A 23,927-nucleotide genomic window follows, 5' to 3' on the forward strand; every position below is an offset into this window, starting at 1 on the left:
CATAATTTATCGTTTAAAAAACACTTTCTCCAAACCCATCATCGGCGCTTCGATCACCATGGAAACGATATAAGCGATGCAATATGATGACACGAGGTTCCCAAGATACATGTAGATCTGCAAGAAGAAATGAATGAATAAATCATGCAAATCAAACAAAAATCATTGTCTTCCTGTTTGTTTTCTAGCGAGTGATAATTTATCAATATATCACATTATACAGTCGTATCTATGATGTTAACTTTGTGAATGAAACGAACGATATTAGTCAGACGGTGAAAGAAGGAATTACGGGTCAAAAAGTATAGTATTATTAAATATTTTTGTATTTTCGGAATGTACGGATAGTGCTCAACTTCAGCAGTCTGTCATATGGAGATCATGACGTATTATGACGTCCATAAACCTTAAATTAGTATAAACATGTGTAGCGGAACTGGACTGGGTCGATCATTGGCGACCAAGTAGCTCAGTCCGTCTTGAGTGCGGAGGGTCCCGGGTTCGAACCCCGGTCTGGCTGCTACATTTTCTGCCACTCCTGTTTACACATGTATCTACACATATACAACTTCAGGAATATGTAATATACATACTCGTATACTTACCATAAAGCGGGAATTATTAGCTCATACATTTTATATAGTACAATAATTACAGATTACAGATAATGAACTGCAATATTTGTATGTATACTTAATAAGTATATGAAGACCAATGTTGTAAAAGAGAACAGCATTCTTACCACCGCGATATCGCCATAGAAAAATTCTGTGGGAAGGTTGAAGCCGTATGCTGTAATGACGACTGGATGGACAAGGTAGGCACAGTAGGTCAGGCGTCCGAGTGGGGCCCAGACTTTCCATGACAGGATAATATTTACTGGACCTGTTAAACAAGAAATCCCACTAACACATATTGATGCAAATTCAGGTATTAGAATATTATCTTAGTTTTAGGTCCGAAGTATTTAATCTTTATATAAATCTCTTTAATCGGAAAGATACAGCTACAAAAAATAAAAACAAACAAACAACAACAAAAAACGAAAAAAAAAGAAAAAGAAAGCAAAAACAAAAACAAACAATAAAAAAACACAAATAAAACAAAACAAAAACAAACAAACAAAAGAAGAAGTCGGGCAGATGGTGTCATGCCTTTACAATAAGTACGTTCGATCAGAGAATCGAGCCACGGTCGCTTTGGTCAAAAGTGTTATATCTAAGAGCCACCAGACCACCCTAACACTAGAGAAGTAACACATGCTGAATATTATATACAATGTATAAAGTGTAAAAACGGCCAACAAAATGATAAGTGCACAATTCCTCACTACCAAAAGAGCAGCATTTTAGTGTATAAGAACCTACGTCAGTTACAGAAGATTTTTAATATGACTATTTTACTCACCGCCATATCCGGTTGCACATGCGTATATGACCCACGCTATGGCAATAGACCATGATAGCCTGGAACAGCTGATATAAAACGCACTGACTGCTAGGTTGGCACCAGTTTGGTCGTGATAATAGTGATATAGGCCATACACTGGAAGCACCCCCATGACAATGGCTAAAGACCAACCAATCAAAACGCTTATCTAAAAATAACCAAAAATAAGTAAGGATAGGCGATGATCTTCATTATATGGATTGAATACCGCGCGCCACGGGATATGTAGCTAGCTACTGGTATTCATAGCCGCAATGAAAATTAAAAAATCTATTCAACTCATATCTTTACATAACCTTGATTCAAAAAAATGATATCGAGAAAACGTGAAATTTTATTAAAAAGAAAAATTCGTCATGCATACGACGAAACGTCAAATTATTAGAACAGCCGGGAGATCCCGCCTATGCATCACGCCATTGTTTTAATGCCGTTCCGCATTTTCCGGTCTTTTTTTGTTTAATTTTGTATAATATTTATTTATTATTTAATTCTTGAATTATGGTATAATTAATTAAAATGTATATGCTCTCTCAATATTTTTAACACTTATCTCGTACCAACGTTATCGATCCAAGGGAAGCTACTCTTCCTGTCTTACTGTCGATGGCGTATTAATATGACCGGATTAATCAGGTGATTTGCACGAGAGACAATGTTTTCATACGGTTTTCATAGTGTATTCATGGTCATATGTTTGTTGTTTTCACTTGGTATGTTCATATCAGCAAACCACATTAGGAATGTAAATATATTAAAATAGCATACAGAAAAAAATAAATGTAAGAAAGAGTTATTAATTCAGCTTAGTCCTTAGGTTGGATTTGCATTCACCGGCAATATAGCATCTAATTGACTCTTCTTAACAGGGAACAACTAACCCATTGAAAAATAGACTTTTGAAACACCCCCTGTAATAGAAAGTTGAACTACGGATAAAATGTCTGGCAGCCACTGATTGGTCAGTATATGATGAAGTAACAAAATAGATATGTAGCCTGATAGGTAACTATCCATACGAAATGCTGAAATAAATTTCGTAGGTCCGATTGAATTTTCCCCAAAGGTTCAGGTAATAATAATTGACAGGTAAACATTTCAGATTTTTGAAATTTTTTACAGCGAAATTCACCTATTTTCAAATGGCTACCCTGGAAAAAAATTGAACTGAAGGACCCAACTTTTTTTTTTTTTGGATTACGTATTATTTGAAACCCTAAACTTTTGTTATTAACCATAATTGCCATATTGAATTCAAGAGTTTAAATGATATACACCAAAACATTAACACTAAAGTCTATGGAAAATCAATTGGTTGGCTTGTCCCTATAACATTAATACCATATCCAAGGATTTCAGAAATTGAAATTATACCAGGTTTTTTACGACAAAAAAAAAAAAAAAAAAAAAAAAACTACTGGAAGGGAAAGAAATCCGTAAACACTTACCTTGTTGAGTCTGGCCTTGCAATCATTGGTATACAATAGGTACCCCAGCAATATCCCAACCATATAAGGAGCGATCCTTGTGTAAGGTCTGTTGTACGTTGGATTCGTAGCGTAGATATCATTAGTGTGTTTAGTTACCCCCTGACTGAAGTACAAAAAATATAAATATATCAACATTCGTAAATGTCTGGAAAGCACAGTAAAATCTGGTTGTTGCGACCACCAACAGAGGAATTCAATACCGGTGTCTTGTGTGGTTGGTTTAACAAGGTTTTTATTAGTTTATGTTGATGTATTAACGAACAGCAGACCATGAAATGAGGCAATTCTCCAAAAGTGTAGAGTGAGATATGTTTCCAGATTATATTGAATAGGGCATGTTAATTATTAAACTGAAACGTAACGTTATATGTACGAAACAGTTTATATAATCATGTCTATGCTGTATCAAAGTAATTAAAGAGGGTCTGGCATTAGATTCCATGAAAGTTACGAAACTAGACAAAATTCGAAAAAATAATGACGAGGTTTATAAATCTCATACACATTGAAAACGAATGCAAATTTTGGTTTATTATATTACAAAGAATGGGTAAACAACATTTTACCAGACTGATATCAAATCTAAAGTAATGATATTCTCACTACTTTCCACTGTTTTGTTGACGCCACAGATGAAAGCATTACTTTTTTTCTCCAAATTTATTTATAACAAATTTTATCAAATTTATTTATGAACTGATACCATGGTTCATTATTGTGTTCAATGAAGTACAAACGGCCTAATGTTCACGCTGGTAACGTCAGAGTATTGCAATTTCAATGTTAATTCGTTAAAAAGCAATTCATTTTTTATCTGAATGAATATATCTGTCATTGGAAAAGGAAATTTAACTTATATTTTAATTGAAATTTTCGGTGTACTATGCGCGCATTAATATATAATACCGTTTCAATTGTTAGGTTTATATTTCGTGTAAAAAATCTTACTTTGGAAGGTAAATCCCGTATTCAACTGCCGTCATTAAACGAATAAAGACGCATGCTATGATCATCGCTACGCATGCGCCTACACCGGCTTTCCGGTAACTGAAATAAATAAAAAGACAAACTAATTAATCTGCATGTTCAAAGTAAACTGAACAAAAATCATCACTCCAATGTTATAGGAAGTTTCAATAACATGTATTTTGACATTAGTTAAACTTCAATCTCAAGAATGTCATTATCAATCATTTTGTAAATTAAAACATTTTGTAGATAACCAGTGTATCTCAATATAATCATATAATGAAATATATGTTAATGGACAGTATAACTGATTCAATAATCCAGGATATCTGGTAATAGACCAAACTACGAGCAAGGAAAGATGAATTTGAAATATTTGGAAAACAGAATAGTTTGTCTTATCGATTTTAGGATATGATCTAAAAGCCCATTTCGTTGATATTTATTTACTGCCACTAATTAATTCAGAATAAATTATTTATCAAGTAATGTCAAAATGGCTCTTAATGTTAAGATCTTATAATCTTATAAATTCCCTGAAATAAATATGAATTTTACATCAAATTCAACGATTCTTTTCGTATCTTTTTGATATATTTTCTTATTTATCAAAATGAACAACAGATTTATTGACGCGCAAGAGCATGTTCATTTTCAACCAATAAAACTGCTTCTTTAACTTTTTCGGTAAGTTCTTGAAATATTTACTTACCGCAAAAGTAGGATAATGAAAATCGGACTGATGATGTAAAACTGCATATCGTTAGATAGATACCAAGTCCAGGGCATACACTAAAACAACAAATCAGTAGATTTAATTTTAATACTACTATCTATTAATCATATTGTAAATTTAATTATTGATCATTTGTAGCCTAGTGGTGGTATACTGGGCTGTTGACCGAATGGTCGTTAGTTCGAACCCTATACGGGAACTGTGCCGTATACTTGAACAAGGTATTTTGCTCTATTTTGTTCTAGTTGACTCAGCTGTAAATGATATTGTGATGCGAGGAATGTAAGCTGTTCGCGACGGAATGGCAGCTCCGGCTTTGCTCCCCAGGAAATTGGGAAAGACGTTACACTTTAATCTCGAATATCTTACGTTGTATGGCACTGCCACTATGTAACCCTACCAATTCAGTTGCGAGTTCACCAGCTTATGAACTGCCAACTTCAAATTTCAAAAAAAAAAAAAAAAAAAAAAATCGCGCGACAAATAAAAAATCACAGATGGTAAATATAAGCATTGAACGGCTTTCAGTTGGCATTCATATTGACTATGAAAAAATAGGGGAATAGCTGAACTTAAACCTCAGATTTAGCAAAGAGATAGTTAAGTTTAACGTATCTTAATGTAAATATAACAATTAAACACTTGTCTGATTGTATTTATTGTCAATATCAATGCAATCTGGGTGACATATACATATCCATGACGCCCGAACGGGCGTAATTCTATTTATCTGTCACCCAGATTGCATTGATTTTGCCAATAAATACAATCTACCAAGCGTTTAATTTTTAAATAAATGTTGGGGTTTTTTTTTTGTTTTTTTTTTTTGTACTTTTTACATTCAAGTCCTTGTCGAGATGTAAAATGCACGCATACCTTTAGAAAATAAAATGTACTACTCTATGAAATTGTCACTATCAAAACATACAATGACATAAAAGACATGTAATGACAATAACTGTCAAAGTCAGGTTTGTTTCCAGATCGGTTTATAAGGCGAGATTAAATAACCACAAGTTGTAACCGTACTTATCGACCACAGGGACTTGGCAACATTTTCATACCATGGTCCGTATAATATATTTACATGTATGTGTATGGACCGTGGTTTGGAATTTGTTCCAAGCCCTTGTGATACCAGCCTTTTTGTTCCTAATAGTTTTATCATCTGCTCAATGGTAAATGTATTACATATATATTTATATATAAGATGAACACGTATATACCAGGTGATGCGATGTAAACCAGCCAGATCATATGCATCAAATTTTTCACAGTCGTGAAATTGCCAAGATTCTTTCATCGTAGACCCGTGACTTATATTATTTGGTTTGTTTTTGTTTAACGTCCTATTAACAACTAGGATCATTTAAGGACGTGCCAGGTTTTTGAAGGTGGAGGAAAGCCGGAGTACCCGGAGAAAAACCACCGGCCTACGGTCAGTACCTGGCAACTGCCCAACGTAGGTTTCGAACTCACAGCCCAGAGGTGGAGGGCTAGTGATAAAGTGTCGGGACACCTTAACCCCTCGGCCACCGCGGCCCGACTCCTAATATAATTGATAGACTGTGAATATGTCAATTTTAAGCACGACCTCTATCAAGTTTTATTTGTTTGTATGTTAAACTGTTTGGAAAGTTTCATACTGAATCTTCAGGGTATGAACTAAGACATATGTGCTATATTCTAACTATATTATACAAATGTATATGTTGGTATGGACTAAGACATACAAATATTCTGTATGTTGGTATGGACTTAGACATACATATATTCTGTATGTTGGTATGGACTAAGACATACAAATATTCTGTATGTTTGTATGGACTAAGACATACATATATTCTGTATGTTTGTATGGACTAAGACATACATATATTCTGTATGTTTGTATGGACTTAGACATACATATATTCTGTATGTTTGTATGGACTAAGACATACATATATTATGTATGTTTGTATGGACTTAAACATACATATTTTCTGTATATTTGTATGAACTTAGAGATACATATATTCCGTATGTTGGTATGGACTAAGACATACATATATTATGCATGTTTGTATGGACTAAGACATACATATATTCTGTATGTTGGTATGGACTAAGACATACATATATTATGTATGTTTGTATGGACTAAGACATACATATATTCTGTATGTTTGTATGGAATAAGACATACATATATTCTGTATGTTGGTATGGACTAAGACATACATATATTCAGTATGTTGGTATGGACTAAGACATACATATATTCAGTATGTTGGTATGGACTAAGACATACATATATTCTGTATGTTTGTATGGAATAAGACATACATATATTCTGTATGTTTGTATGGAATAAGACATACATATATTCTGTATGTTTGTATGGAATAAGACATACATATATTCTGTATGTTGGTATGGAATAAGACATACATATATTCTGTATGTTGGTATGGAATAAGACATACATACTTCATTATGTGTGAACTTAGGGGCCGTGGTGGCCGACTGATTAAAGTGTCCTGACACTTTATCACTAGCCTTCCACCTCTGGGTTAATTTTTGCGAGTTCGAAACCTACGTGGGGCAGTTGCCTGGTACTGACCGTAGGTCGGTGGTTTTTCTCCGGGTACTCCGGTGTTCCTCCACCTCCAAAACCTGGCACGTCCTTAAATGATCCTGGCTGTTAATAGGACGTTAAACAAAAACAAACTAAAAACTGTATGAACTACATGTATATAGCATACTTACTATTTTTTGTAGATTTCCACTACTGGGATAAAAGTTGCTTATGTACAGCAGACTTGCCCACCACGAGGACGAACAAGGGTCAGGTTGATAGTCCATCATGATGTTGTAGACAATAGCATAAGGTCCGTTTACAATGTGTTTGGTCAGTGTAGCATACAACATCAGGCAAAAGGCAAACGCTGGAGTCAGTCTAGAAGTACAAAGTTCAATCAAGTACATGTACAGTTATGATCGAGCTCCATATATCAGGCCTACTCATTATCCAGCAAAAAGAAGCGGTTCATTATCAGAACATGTACATGTATATTTTTCTGGATTCTTCTTCTGATTCTTTCTGTAAACTTTATAGGTATTGTACAAGAAAATCTACCAAATTTAAAAAAAAAATGTATTGCTGCTGCTTGTATCTATTATAGCTAATCTTGATTTTTCGGCATAGAATTTTCTTTTGGCGCCGGATATGACGCGAAAGGTGGCGTTACTGGTCAAGATGAAGAATGTGATTGGTCAATGTAGCGGTAAATGCAAAATGCAGATATGCAGTTAAAGACGAAACAAAATTAAGATTGAATGCAAGCTGAATAAGTGGATGTATCTATTCAAATGACACATTATTAAAAAAAATACAGTCCTGATTCAAATGCAGTATTATTATCACCAAAAATGATTCAAACTTATATAATTTTGTTATCCTTGCTGAAACGCATTTATTGATTAGTTCGTTAATTTATTTCACCAGCAGTTTTACATTATAACCACAAGTATTAAAACTATGCCGTTTATCTTTTTTAAAGATATTTCTTGTTTCTTCTATCTGCGGTCTCATGACAAGTCTGTTTACCCTTCAGCAGTCCTACAGAACTCTTGGTATGTACCATTTGTAACATCCTACTCGAAAATTCCGTCCTTGCTATTTTACAACAAAAGCCTTGATAGGAATATTTTATATAAACCCCATAATGCTGTGGCCTTATAACCATGTATACTTATTTCAACTCCGACAAACGACCAGGAAGGGAACACACATTAAGTTATCTAATAAAACTTATAGAATATATATGACTGTAACAGAGCGCAGGATTAATTAAATGTAAATCACTGCCTCCGCTAGGGATCGAACCCGGGACCTCTGGCTTACTAGTCTTACGCTCACCCGATCGAGCTAAAAAGATCTCTCTAGCCGAGCGGTATATTGCGGCTAGTATTTACCAGGGTTACATAACATCTTGTACATTATAAAGTTTTAATTTTAGAGATATATAAAAACAACTGTAAACTCTGTATTATTACCTCCAAAATCTATGAAAGTAAAACATTCCCCATCGTGTCCGGCCATGGTTATTAGATATGTCTTTTAGGCACAGATAGGTCACTAGTACTCCACTGAAAAAAATAAACAATAAATAACTAAAAGATGCTGTAAAATTATATATTTTCGCGAAGCTAAAATTTCGTGGTTTAAATTACTGTTGCCGGGGAACTTGTCTTCGGGATTAAACCACGGTATCATCTACTATAAGAAAGTTTATACAAAAAATGGACATCCTTGTTGGTTGATTACAAAAGAAAGTAATGGAAGTTAGAAGCTATAAAAAGGTATGAAAATTGTAAAAAAAAAATTGAATTAATGAACGAAGCGTAATGGTGATTTAGGAGGCATAAACAACTGATGTTGTTGTTTTGCAATGTTGGTGGCCGGTTTATCTATTGTTTTTATTTATTGATATACATATCTATTTATCTTAAATACCTCATAAAGAAAAAAGTGTCAACAGAGAAAGTTCCGTTTACAACTGCCTGGAAGGAAAATCGTTGACCAATTTTCATAGCTTGAACAGGGTTTTCTGAAGAAAAAAAACAACATCACGCTTAATGCACCAGCACAAATTAGGATATTTTTATAAATCACAATATAGTTAATAAGTAATTTATTACAGAATGTTCGCCCAGAGAATGTAAACAAAATACTCGAAAAATGTAAATAAATTCAAGATATCTTTTTAATTAGACTTTCTTACAGTATTTAATCTTTCACTGTTTCCTTAAGAAAAAGTGAGTTCCTTCTCAGATTTAAAGTTCTTTTCATGTTTTATTTAACAAGAACAATAACACAAAAGTGTATCTTTGTTTCTATAATTTACTCAGGTTCTACTTTTGTTTAAAAACTGAATGTAAGAATAAAAATCAATGGTGATATGTCTAGTATATAATAGCTTGTATTTCACCAAATACACTTGTATAACATACGGCAATAATGGCAATTATCTTTATTTTCCTTTACCAAAAGTGAAAAAAATTGACAATTGCAAGATAAAGAAGAAAATTTGAATCATTTGAAAAAATGCCTAACTCTAGCATGCACAAACAGCATGTAATGTTAAGAAAGTCGTTTGAATCAATCATCGTTTTAGTTTAAAGATATTCTTTTGTATCATAAACATACAAACGGATCGGGCACAAGTTTTCCAACTTATATCAAGCCCTTTCCCAAAATCAGTATACAACACAAATATTTACACAATATGACATTAGAATTGACATAAAGTGATTCTATTTTTGAATATATGAGTAGAGATAGGGTGATAATAAGAGGGAAACGGAGGAAGGGAATTTGAAAGTCTCCTTCATTTACAATTTAATTTACATTTTTTGAAGAAGAATTAGAACATTTTTTAACAAGAAAGCTTTAAAATATTATTTTTAGACAGGTTGAGTGATCTTTCTCGACTCAGCTGACATTTGTTGACATTTGTTGACATTTGTTGACATATGTTGACATTTGTTGATATTTGTTGACATGTGTTGACATTTGTTGATATTTGTTGACATTTGTTGACATTTGTTGACATTTTTGACAATGTCTATTAATTTTCTATGATGTATACTTACGGACTGTTGAGTTCGTTAATGGTATTTCGAAGTTATGTCCGAGGATGACCCACCACATGCTCAGCACGCGCATGCCGTTGAGGGAAGACAGAGGGCTAGACGCCGTGGAAGTAGACATGAGCTTTTCTGTGTTTTTCACAAAGGAAAATGACGTCATGAATGACGGCATCCTCCTTTTCGGAACTGCAACACAAATTGTAAATTAAATGATTGATGACCCATTAATATTTCTGAACTGTAATTGAAACAAAAATTGTAAATGAAATGATGATCAATCGCAGGATTACTAGCGAATGAACGGCCAGCTAACATTTCTCTTCTTTAAGCGTATGTGTAATGGAAGAGAATAATCATATGTAAAGGGAGATAACCAAGCAAGTACAAGTAGTGTCAGTGTAAAATCATGGCTCTATCTATACGACATCTGTACCTCCGCCTTCCATTAAAAACTGTTTGGAAATTATTCCGTGAGTTTAATCATCAATATCAATAACAAATTAGCCATTTTTTTCTGAGAATAATGCTATATACATTGTATATTGACTATGTTGTTTGTGAAAATGTTTCACATACTCATTTTCCTGAATAAATGGTAGAACGCTGACAAGTAGAAAAGAGCATGATTCCTGTATTTTCAATAACATCGAATGCATCAAGATGACTTCCGTATCTAACAATAACACTAGTTATGTGACAATAATAGAACCACGGATCAACGGAGACCAACACTTTGCCATATTACAATGTGTATATATGTTAGACACAATGCTTTGTCCGTGCATTTGATATTCAAATGAACTGACAAAGCATTGTGTCTAACCATTATAATCTTATTGCAAAAGGCACAAGCTAGAGACCTTGTATGTTAGATCATTTGTCTAAGTGGAGACTAAAGATGACGTTTGGTTTGGATTGTTTTGTTTAACATCCTATTAACAGCCATGGTAATTTAAAGACGTGCCAGGTTTTGGAGGTGGAGGAAAGCCGGAGTACCCGGAGAAAAACCACCGTCAGTACCTGGCAACTGCCCCACATAGGTTTCGAACTCGCAACCCAGAGGTGGAGGGCTAGTGATAAAGTGTCGGGACACCTTAACCAGTCGGCCACCATGGCCCCTAAAGATGACGCAGAGGAGTATGTATTTAACACTATTTTAAAATAATAATGGCTGAAAGTTGTAGACCATGGAAAATTACGTAAGTTGAAATTGCACAAAATAGGAAAAACATATACCGAACAGTGTTTAGTTGATAAAAGACAAAAAACATGAATTCAAGGAACCTCCATTGTTGTAAGTAATTACCATTGTTAGCCGGATGAATCAAGGGTGCCTCCTCGAGGGATACGGATGTGCTGGACAGAAGTCCCGTCCGTTCATTAGTTTGAATGACTACTCCGTTGCTTTGCCTGTATCCGTCCTTCCGATGTCCGCTAACGTCCGTATACCTCTGGTAAATATCTGTTATTGTACCAGCACATACCAGCACCCCAAGTATACCGCTAACCACCCTGGCGTAGAATAAAGTCACGTGACGTAATATTAGTGTTATCAAGAATTTGTCATACAAACAAAAAGGACACTTGTTTTTAAATATCAAAAATATTAAATATGTTGGTCTACACAGGCAAAATGTCTTCATGTCAATTCAGGTCAAAATCAGGTCAATTTCAGGTCAAGATTTTCAGGTGAAATTGACATATGTTGTCAATTCATGTCAAGAAATTGACCTGAATTTGACCTGAATTTGACCTGAAATTGACCTAAAATTTCTTCATGTGAAATTGACCTCAATTTCAGGTCATTTTCAGGTCAAATTCAGGTCAATTTCAGTTCAATATTTGTTCAGGCCGAATTGACATGTAAACATTTTGCCTGTGATATAGGTTTCAATATTGTCTATGAAAACAAATGAACATTTCTAAAATTAAGGACAACTTCCACGAATGACTCTCCAGAAACAACAATAAATACGCGTTAACTACTTTCTTATTCCATCTTTTGATTATTTAGGTCTAGCTGTGAACTCCTTTTAACCTAAGTTTAAAAATATGGATGTTATGTATGTGGTTTTATGACCTATAAATACTGAAAAATTGTGGTGCGTAGAATTTTCATATGTCATAACCATATTTACATCCAAAGCATGATTTTTTTAAGTTATGGGAAGGAGTCGGGGAGAAAGGATCCTTGAAGAGTTAGGGAGAGAGAATAGTAAGGACGTCAGAGGAGGGGGACTACATAAAGACGTCAGAGGAGGGGGACTACTTAAGACACCAGAGGAGGGGGACTACTTAAGACGTCAGAGGAGGGGACTACTTAAGTAGTCCCCCCATCAGAGGAGGGGGACTACTTAAGACATCAGAGGGAGGGGGACTACTTAAAACATCAGAGGAGAGGGACTACTTAAGACATTACAGGATGGGGACTACTGAAGACACCAGAGGAGGGGGACTACTTGAGATATCTGGGGAGGGGGGAATACTTAAGACACCAGAGGAGGGGGACTACTTAAGACACCAGAGGAGGGGGGACTACTTAAGACACCAGAGGAGGGGGACTACTTAAGACACCAGAGGAGGGGGACTACTTAAGGCACCAGAGGAGGGGGACTACTTAAGACATTAAAGGAGGGGGACTACTTAAGACACCAGAGGAGGGGAACTACTTAAGACACCAGAGGAGGGGGACTACTTAAGACATCAGGGGAGGGGACTACTTAAGACATCAGGGGAGGGGGACTACTTAAGACACCAGAGGAGGGGGATTACTTAAGACACCAGAGGAGGGGGACTACTTAAGACATCAGGGGAGGGGGACTACTTAAGACACCAGAGGAGGGGGACTACTTAAGACACCAGAGGAGGGGGACTACTTAAGACATCAGAGGAGGGGGACTACTTAAGTCATCAGAGGAGGGGGACTACTAAAGACATCAGGAGAGGGGGATTACTTAAGACATCAGAGGAGTGGGACTACTTAAGACATCAGAGGAGGGGGACTACTTAAGAATTGAGAGGAGGAGGACTACATAAGACATCAGAGGAGGGGGGTTACTTAAGACATCAGGGGAAGGAGACTACTTAAGTCGTCGGAGAAGGGGGACCTCTTAAGACATCAGAGGAAGGGGATTACTTAAGACATTTGAAGAGGAGGATTACTTAAGACATCAGAGGGGGGGGGGGGTTCCTTAAGACATCAGGGGAGGGGATTACTTAAGACGTCAGAGGAGAGGGATTACTTAAGACATCAGGGGAGGGGGATTACTTAAGACATCAGGGGAGGGGGATTACTTAAGACATCAGAGGAGGGGGACTACTTAAGATGTCAGACGAGGGGGACTACTTAAGACATCAGGGGAGGGGGATTACTTAAGACATCAGAGGAGGGGGACTACTTAAGACATCAGAGGAGGGGGATTACTTAAGGCATCAGGGGAGGAGAATTACTTAAGACATCAGAGGAGGGGGACTACTTAAGATGTCAGACGAGGGGGATTACTTAAGACGTCAGAGGAGGGGGACTACTTAAGACATCAAGGGAGGGGGCAACTTAAGATGTCATAGGAGGGAAGCTACTTAAAGTGTCAGAGGAGGTGGGACTACTTAAGATGTCAGAGGAGGGGGACTACTTTAGATGTCAGAGGAGGGAGACTACTTAAGACATTAAAGGAGGGGGATTACTTAAGACATCAGAGGAGGGGGACTACTTAAGATGCTAGAAGAGGGGGACTGCTTAAGACATGAGAGGAGGGGGACTACTTATGATGTCAGAGCAGGGGGACTACTTAAGACATCAGAGGAAGGGGATCACTGAAGGCATCAAGGGAGGGGATTACTTAAGACGTCAGAGGAGGGGGATTACTTAAGACATCAGGGGAGGGGGACTACTTAAGATGTCAGAGGAGTGGGACTAATTAAGACATCAGAGGAAGGGGATTACTGAAGGCATCAGGGGAGGGATTACTTAAGACATCAGAGGAGGGGGGCTACTTAAGACATCAGAGGAGGGGGATTACTTCAGACATCAAAGGAGGGGGACTACTTAAGACATCAGGGGAGGGGGATTACTTAAGACATCAGGGGAGGGGGATTACTTATGTCATCAGGGGAGGGGGACTACTTACGACATCAGGGGAGGGGGATTACTTACGACATCAGGGGAGGGGGATTACTTATGTCATCAGGGGAGGGGGATTACTTAAGACATCAGAGGAGGGGGATTACTTATGTCATGAGGGGAGGGGGACTACTTAAGACATCAGGGGAGGGGGATTACTTAAGACATCACATGAGGGGGGTTACTTAAGATGTCAGAGGAGGGGGATTACTTAAGACATCAGGGGAGGGGGATTACTTAAGACATCAGAGGAGGGGGACTACTTAAGACATCAGGGGAGGGGGATTACTTAAGATATCAGAGGAGGGGGATTACTTAAGACATCAGAGGAGGGGGATTATTAAGACATCAGAGGAGGGGGACTTCTTAAGACATCAAAGGGGGGGGAATACTTAAGACATCAGAGGAGGGGGATTACTTAAGATGTCAGAGGAGGGGGGCTACTTAAGACATCAGAGGAGGAGGACAACTTAAGATGTCAGACGAGAGGGACTACTTAAGACATCAGAGGAGGGGGATTACTTAAGGCATCAGGGGAGGAGAATTACTTAAGACATCAGAGGAGGGGGACTACTTAAGACATCAAGGGAGGGGGCAACTTAAGATGTCAGAGGAGGGGAGCTACTTAAAGTGTCAGAGGAGGGGGGACTACTTAAGATGTCAGAGGAGGGGGACTACTTAAGATGTCAGAGGAGGGGGACTACTTAAGATGTCAGAGGAGGGGGACTACTTAAGACATTAAAGGAGGGGGATTACTTAAGACATCAGAGGAGGGGGACTACTTTAGATGTCAGAGGTGGGGGGCTACTTAAGATGTCAGAGGAGGGGACTACTTAATGTGTCAGAGGAGGGGGACTACTTAAGGTGTCAGAGGAGGGGACTACTTAAGATATCAGAGGAGGAGGACTACTTAAGACATCAGAGGAGGAGGACTACTTAAGAGGTCAGAGGAGGGGGATTACTTAAGACATCAAAGGAGGGGGACTACTTAAGACATCAGAGGAGGGGGATTACTTAAGATGTCAGATGAGGGGAACTAGGTAAAGTGTCAGAGGAGGGGGACTACTTAGGATGTCAGAGGAGGGGGGCTACTTAAGACATCAAAGGAAGGGGATCACTGAAGGCATCAGGGGAGGGGGATTACTTAAGACATCAGGGGAGGGGGACTACTTAAGATTTCAGAGGAGAGGGATTGCTTAAGACATTAAAGGAGGGGGACTACTTAAGACATCAGAGGGGGAGTACTTTAGATGTCAGAGGAGGGGGACTACTTAAGATGTCAGAAGAGGGGGACTACTTAAGACATCAGAGGAGGGGGACTACTTAAGACATCAGAGGAGGGGGACTACTTATGATGTCAGAGGAGGGGGACTACTTAAGACATCAGAGGAGGGGGATTACTTAAGATGTCAGATGAGGGGGATTACTTAAGACATCAGGGGAGGGGGACTACTTAAGACATCAGAGGAGGGGGACTACTTAAGATGTCTGAGGAGGGGGCTACTAAAGACATCAGAGGAGGAGGACTACTTAAGATGTCAGAGGAGGGGACTACTTAAGATTTCAGAGGAGAGGGATTGCTTAAGACATTAAAGGAGGGGGACTACTTAAGACATCAGAGGAGGGGGACTACTTTAGATGTCAGAGGAGGGGGACTACTTAAGATGTCAGAAGAGGGGGACTGCTTAAGACATGAGAGGAGGGGGACTACTTATGATGTCAGAGGAGGGGGACTACTTAAGACATCAGAGAAAGGTGATCACTGAAGGCATCAAGGGAGGGGATTACTTAAGACGTCAGAGGAGGGGGATTACTTAAGACATCAGGGGAGGGGGACTACTTAAGATGTCAGAGGAGTGGGACTACTTAAGACATCAGAGGAAGGGGATTACTGAAGGCATCAGAGGAGGGGATTACTTAAGACATCAGAGGAGGGGGGCTACTTAAGACATCAGAGGAGGGGGATTACTTAAGACATCAAAGGAGGGGGACTACTTAAGACATCAGGGGAGGGGGATTACTTAAGACATCAGGGGAGGGGGATTACTTATGTCATCAGGGGAGGGGGACTACTTACGACATCAGGGGAGGGGGATTACTTAAGACATCAGGGGAGGGGGATTACTTATGTCATCAGGTGAGGGAGATTACTTAAGACATCAGAGGAGGGGGATTACTTATGTCATCAGGGGAGGGGGACTACTTAAGACATCAGGGGAGGGGGATTCCTTAAGACATCATAGGAGGGGGGTTACTTAAGATGTCAGAGGAGGGGGATTACTTAAGACATCAGGGGAGGGGGATTACTTAAGACATCAGAGGAGGGGGACTACTTAGGACATCAGGGGAGAGGGACTACTTACGACATCAGGGGAGGGGGATTACTTAAGACATCAGGGGAGGGGGATTACTTATGTCATCAGGTGAGGGGGATTACTTAAGACATCAGAGGAGGGGGATTACTTATGTCATCAGGGGAGGGGGACTACTTAAGACATCAGGGGAGGGGGATTCCTTAAGACATCATAGGAGGGGGGTTACTTAAGATGTCAGAGGAGGGGGATTACTTAAGACATCAGGGGAGGGGGATTACTTAAGACATCAGAGGAGGGGGACTACTTAGGACATCAGGGGAGGGGGATTACTTAAGACATCAGAGGAGGGGGATTACTTATGTCATCAGGGGAGGGGGACTACTTAAGACATCAGGGGAGGGGGATTACTTAAGACATCAGAGGAGGGGGATTACTTAAGACATCAGAGGAGGGGGATTACTTAAGACATCAGAGGAGGGGGACTTCTTAAGACATCAAAGGAGGGGGAATACTTAAGACATCAGAGGAGGGGGACTACTTAAGATGTCAGAGGAGGGGGGCTACTTAAGACATCAGAGGAGGAGGACAACTTAAGATGTCAGAGGAGGGGACTACTTAAGATTTCAGAGGTGAGGGATTACTTAAGACATCAGAGGAGGGGGACTACTTCAGACATCAGAGGAGAGGGACTACTTAAGACATCAGAAAAGGGGACTACTTAAGATGTCAGAGGAGGGGAACTACGTAAGGTGTCAGAGGAGGGGGACTACTTAAGATGTTAGAGGAGGGGGGCTACTTAAGACATCAGAGGAGGGGGACTACTTAAGATGTCAGAGGAGGGGGACTACTTAAGATTCCAGAGGAGAGGGATTACTTAAGACATTAAAGGAGGGGGACTACTTAAGACATCCGAGAAGGGGGACTACTTTAGATGTCAGAGGAGGGGACTACTTAAGATTTCAAAGGAGAGGGATTACTTAAGACATCAGAGGAGGGGGACTACTTCAGACATCAGAGGAGAGGGACTACTTAAGCCATCAGAAAAGGGGACTACTTAAGATGTCAGAGGAGGGGAACTACGTAAGGTGTCAGAGGAGGGGGACTACTTAAGATGTTAGAGGAGGGGGGCTACTTAAGACATCAGAGGAGGGGACTACTTAAGATGTCAGAGGAGGGGGAATACTTAAGATTTCAGAGGAGAGGGATTACTTAAGACATTAAAGGAGGGGGACTACTTAAGACATCAGAGGAAGGGGACTACTTTAGATGTCAGAGGAGGGGGACTACTTAAGATGTAAGAAGAGGGGAATTTCTTAAGACATCAGAGGAGGGGGATTACTTAAGACATCAGAGGAGGAGGACTACTTAAGACATCAGAGGAGGGGACTACTTAAGAAGTCAGAGTAGGAGGACTACATAAGACATCAGAGGAGGGGGGCTACTTAAGACGTCAGAGGAGGGGGACTACATAAGACATCAGAGGAGGGGGACTACTTAAGACATCATAAAAGGGGGAATACATAAGACATCAGAGGAGGGGGGCTACTTAAGACGTCAGAGGAGGGGGACTATTTAAGACATCAGAGGAGGAGGACTACTTAGGCCTCAAAGGAGGGTGATTACTTAAGACATCAGAGGAGGGGGACTACTTAAGACATCAGGGGAGGGGGATTACTTAAGGCATCAGAGGAGGGGGATTACTTGAGACATCAGGGGAGGGGGACTACTTAAGGCATCAGGGGAGGGGGATTACTTAAGTCATCAGGGGAGGGGGACTACTTAAGACGTCAGAGGAGGTGGACTACATAAGACGTCAGAGGAGGGGGATTACTTAAGAAATCAGAGGAAGGGGACTACTTAAGACATCAGAGGAGGGGGATTACTTAAGACACCAGAGGAGGGGGACTACTTAAGAAACCAGGGGAGGGGGGCTACTTAAGACATCAGGGGAGGGGGACTACTTAAGACATCAGGGGAGGGGGGGGGGGCTACTTAAGACGTAAGAAGAGGAGACTACTTAATGAGTCGGGGAGGGGGATTGAATGTTATAAGAGGAATGTTGAAGAATTTGTGGAAGGGAACTTCAAATAAGGATCGAGCTATTGGAAAGAAACTACTTAAGAAGTGTAGGACCAGTGAGCATCTAAACCATTACAACATTCCATGCAGATGAATTTATATTATATTTACGCTCAACATCAGTCATCCGATGTTTGAATGATCGAATGTTATTTTTGCAACTTCCAATTGTTACCATGAATTACAATTTGCAGTGTATTTTTTTTCTATTATGCGATGCTTACAATGCTACGATAGCTCCCGTAGAATATTTTGCTTTCTCTGCACAGACAGCTTCGACAGGTTTGGGAGGACCTGACCCATCATCGATCACTGTAAAATTATAGAATCGCACATTGATAACTATAATCATAAATATATATACTTATTTTTACTCTTAATTAATACAAAAAGGGCAAAATTGGAGACCCTTGGTACAAGGAAAGGCAAAATATGACCAGGTGTTTCGGAAGTGAAAGAGTCACCTGCTTCATTAACAAATATATGTCAAATGTCACGTTCTTGAAAGGAGTACCAGGGTAGTGGCAATTGAACACGAAATTTCTAAACGAGCATCTTAAACTCACACATGAATATCTCCTAATGGTGCGATAGGATTGCGAATATAGCATCTGATAGGTTTGAAAAGTATCAATTAAGTTTTGAAAATATATTTTGAACTTAATTGAAGACAGTCACCATGGTAACGGCCTTACATATATTATAATTATACATATGTTGGGACGTAATTTTAAATATATTGCACATTTCATTATTTTACAAATTGATGGACTCGTCCCATGCAGTGAAGATCATTGAGTTCACAGTCAGAAACGACCTTACCTTGCAATAAAGTAAGTGGATCTCATTAAACCTACTTAAATGTACAAGTATCCGTATCTAAATAAGGGCCGAGAAGCCTTTGACAACATTTTATTTGTGGCGATATAATCATTAGATTATTAAGCCTTTATCATAAACTTAATAAAAGTCATTTGAATAGCTCTAATGTTCTTAACTTCAAAAAGATCTTCTTTTGTTTTGCAGAAAAAAAATCCACAGGAAATAAAATCGCTATATCAGTTTGACTTTCGGATATATACCGAGCTTAGAGTTACAACGAAATACTTATATATAACTTTGTCTGCGTTGTGTTATGTAACACAATGGACTTGATGACGTAATATTATTACGTAATTTATTTTGATAAATGATGTTAATTATAATTATTAATTAGGATTGCGGATATTATAGTTTCAGATATTTAATTATATGTATATTACAGGCTGGTCAAAGGTGGTCAGAATGGCGTGGCCGGCCACGATAATAGGTACACGTAGTGTTAGGTCAAGATGGCCATCTGCTTTAATTCATGTGTTGAAAAACGTGATACTTTCATAAGCAACCTTCTATAAAAAGGACCCTGACCACGACTGCAGAGAGAGCGGACTTGGACAGCAAACAGACCACACCACCGAGGTCGTATTTGGTACTTGTACATGGATGCGGGCGCCTGGTCATTCTTGGTCATACTATAATCTGTGACTAATTATACACCTCATTAAAGGAATCGAACTTGAACAATCTGTGTTGACTTTTGAAATCTCTGTGTGTGTTACAGTTACTTACAACTTCGAATAAGACCTCTCACGTCGCTGTCGCTGCAACTACTCGGTACACATGTACCAAGCATTATGGGTTTATAACCTAATGCCTGGAACAGAAATATACATGATGATGATGGTGATGTACTTGTCTTTTGTATAGAAGTTGGTGATACAATTGTCATAAATGATTGATCCCATTACTACTTGGCGTATATATTAAAACCAAAGACGTAATTAATACTTATGCCCATTATCACATATCCTTGCTGTAGAAGTTGGAAATGCAAATGAATTGGCTGACTATCAATAGAATGTACCCGGTGATATTTGAAACAAATTTTTTAAAATATCTCACCAACTAATGTGGATTATTTTATATCTATCAGTCTAAAAAAAAAAAAAAAAAACCCAAAAAACCCCAGTAAGTTTGTTTAACATCGTGTTAAATTCATATTGTGATTCTTATGTAAATAGGAGCCATCATCTATCTGTATACAATGAGTAAAACAACAAACATAAATAGGCGTGCAGTCATCCAAAATAAACTACATCTCTCCGAATCACTAAGATAATTAGAATGATTTTATATTACATCTCCTTTCGTTACAAAGCAAATTCGATATTATATATCTCAGTGTCACGAAGATATTTTACTGATTTGTATTACATTTATTAGTGTCACGAATATATTCGGTTGGTATTTCTAACATTTCGTAATACCACGAACATATTCGACCGATATATATATACAGTGAAACCTGTCTAATCCGACGGATTAGACAGGGTGTCGAAAAAGTCAGGCGACTACACTTTGTATCACGGAAATACGATACAGTGTCGGTTTGACAGGATGTCGGAAAAGTCAGGTGTCGGATTAGACAGGTTTCACTGTATATATATATATATAAGTAAAATAAAAAAAAAAAATCTCCGTTAGCGCTTTCGTCGCGTCATGGCGGCTCTTCACTCTTTTGAAGAGTCGCCATGACGCGACGAAAGCGCTAACGGAGAGTTGTTTTTTTTATTTTACTTTTATAATTCGTCCGTAAGGATAAAAACAATTTATTATCTATATATATATATATTTTACATTTTTAGTGTTACGAATGTATTCGAATGATTTTTATTACATTTCGTAGTATCATGAACATATTCGACCGATTTTTAATACATTCATTTTTGTGACTAAAGATATTCGACTGTGGTAATTTTGCATTTCCCAGTGTAACTTGGCTACGTCGATTGAAATGGAAAAAAAAAACTCTTGTCAGGAAATGACACTGACGCAACTAAACACAGACATTGTTAAAATGTGTATCCAAATGTATTACAAAATCTTCAAGCGGCTTAAACGATCCTGTTTGAATGTGTTTGCGCAATACGTTTAGTCATTTATCCTATGCAAATAATTTCTCCATGGTACACATTCTATCTGTAGTTTTCATGGTATGATTTTTCAAGTGATTCACAAAACCCTTCACAACAGCTCCCATTCAATAATACGATCGCTAATAATGTTAAGTATCATTTGAAGCAAAATATTTCGGATAATTACTGGATTTGATTTGATTTTTTTTTTAAATTTTGATAATAATTATAAGTTTGCTCTATTCATCTCCCGTTGAACTAACAGTATAACACGGTATAGAGGCTACACCAATGGTTTGGTTTGTTTTTGTTTAACGTCTTATTAACAGCCAGGGTCATTTAAGGACGTGCCAGGTTTTGGAGGTGGAGGAGAGCCGGAGTACCCGGAGAAAAAACCACCGGCCTACGGTCAGTACCTGGCAACTGCCCCAGGTAGGTTTCGAACTCGCAACCCAGAGATGGAGGGCTTGTGATAAAGTGTCGGGACACCTTAACCACTCGGCCACCGCGGCACTTCTACACCAATACCTTTCAATAATAAACAGTAGAACCTTTATATGAATTTCAGGACATTTGCTCACCTTAATGTTATTCAACGTTGATGCTAAACAATATTGTCCAGAAATGTGACGACCAGAGGGTAGTTCGGGCGATTCGACACCCTTACATTCGTCATAGCTTCCGAACCATAGCCAATGCCCCTGTAATATACCACTAGGGATCTTTGTGTCGGCGTCCAACACTAAAATCAACAAGCATAACAAACGTCAACAACGTAGTCTGTTTTGATAACACTAACTATTTAAAATTATATTTTAGAATATTACCCTTAAATTGTCAAAGAAGTTATAAAGAGTCCAACACTACATGAATAAAATACATTGTCCCTGTTTTGAAGCTAAATAACTATTCACAAATCAATATTTACATATAGTGTTACTGATATTGACAAATTACACATTTAATCAGTTTGGACATATTACATTATAATCCGTATTGACATATTACACATACAACCCGTATTGACATATTACACATATAATTTGTATTGACATATTACACATATAATCCATATTGACATATTACACATATAATCCGTTTGGACAGACACGCGCAATACTTACTACCGAGAGCGTAGGGTTGCCTTCCTAAGATATCCAGCATGACTTGCTTCGTGTCATTGAGACAAGAAAATGACACATCATATCGACTGTCTGTTAATTTTTCTGCAGAAAACACATTAGTTAACTTGCTATTATCTGACTGTCTCAAGTAACTTTCAGTTCCCCTACTTTTGATCTTCTGCGTCTCCTCGAAATTTCGAAGGAGGGTGCCGATCATACCATCGCGAAGAAAGGATCTACTTAGATTTAAAAAGTCTTCTTCTTTGTGTTCATTTGTCCTGATTGGAAATTCCTTCCCTGCGATGTAAAATTTATTTCTAAAGTCGGTTAATTCCCAGTCGATCTGTGTGCCCTCATTGTTAGTAACACAGCTGACAGGGTGTGAGAGGAGAGTCACCAAAGTTAAAACACAACTCAAATAATACGCCGACCTGGCCACTGCTGTCATCTTCGTTAGGTAGTAGGGACTCCAGAGCTCCTCGGATACCTCTTCATTAAATACTACTGCATGCAGCTGTCGGTTATACACATGAATCCAGTTTGGTATCACCCGTTCATACAGTGATAATTACAGGACTACCCGTATACCGAATGTTTCTCTCGGTATAGTCAGCTTAAAACCTGAAACGAAAAATGTAAATGAAATAGTGTAACAATTCATAATAACACCATTCGAAAAATCTGTTCTAAAATGGCGATAATTAGAAATAGTTCCTCTCGGGTATCCACACAATGTATGTATTCAAAAGCTGTGTACGTGGTGTAGGGTTTAAACGTAAGCTGACTATTGTCCACCATACAATGTTGAAAGGTCAGGGTCGAGTTTGTTATCGTGTGTCCCGTATAAAGTGTACACAGTAGTAGTACAAACATAGCGTGCTATTTACGTCAAACCTCAATATAGATCAAGTCACATGTGAATGAGTCACGGTATTATTTTGAATTTTAGAGGGAATTGTCGTTATTTCAGTTATTTAATGTTTCTATGATAGCGATATTGTTATATTACAATACACCGGTATCCTGTCCTGCAGGTAGGGCGTAAGAATTGTAC

General features: G+C 38.3%; 1 protein-coding gene across 1 annotated transcript; it reads right to left on the reverse strand.

Moving 5' to 3' along the window:
* Positions 1–23,612, reverse strand: LOC117333113 (nose resistant to fluoxetine protein 6-like). Its single transcript, XM_033892244.1, has 15 exons — positions 22,874–23,612; positions 22,331–22,491; positions 20,404–20,488; positions 19,020–19,107; positions 11,588–11,793; positions 10,285–10,467; positions 9,146–9,239; positions 8,686–8,778; positions 7,396–7,585; positions 4,621–4,700; positions 3,888–3,986; positions 2,898–3,042; positions 1,408–1,597; positions 743–885; positions 1–117 (listed from the first exon to the last, which is right to left on the reverse strand). Exons 1-15 carry the CDS (start codon positions 23,319–23,321, stop codon positions 7–9), a joined length of 2,316 nt encoding a protein of 771 aa, XP_033748135.1. The 5' UTR covers positions 23,322–23,612; the 3' UTR covers positions 1–6.
* Positions 23,613–23,927: the final 315 nt, after the last annotated feature.

The sequence above is a fragment of the Pecten maximus genome, chromosome 8 (assembly GCF_902652985.1).
Source record: "Pecten maximus chromosome 8, xPecMax1.1, whole genome shotgun sequence".
In the NCBI taxonomy this organism is placed as follows: Eukaryota; Metazoa; Mollusca; class Bivalvia; order Pectinida; family Pectinidae; genus Pecten; species Pecten maximus.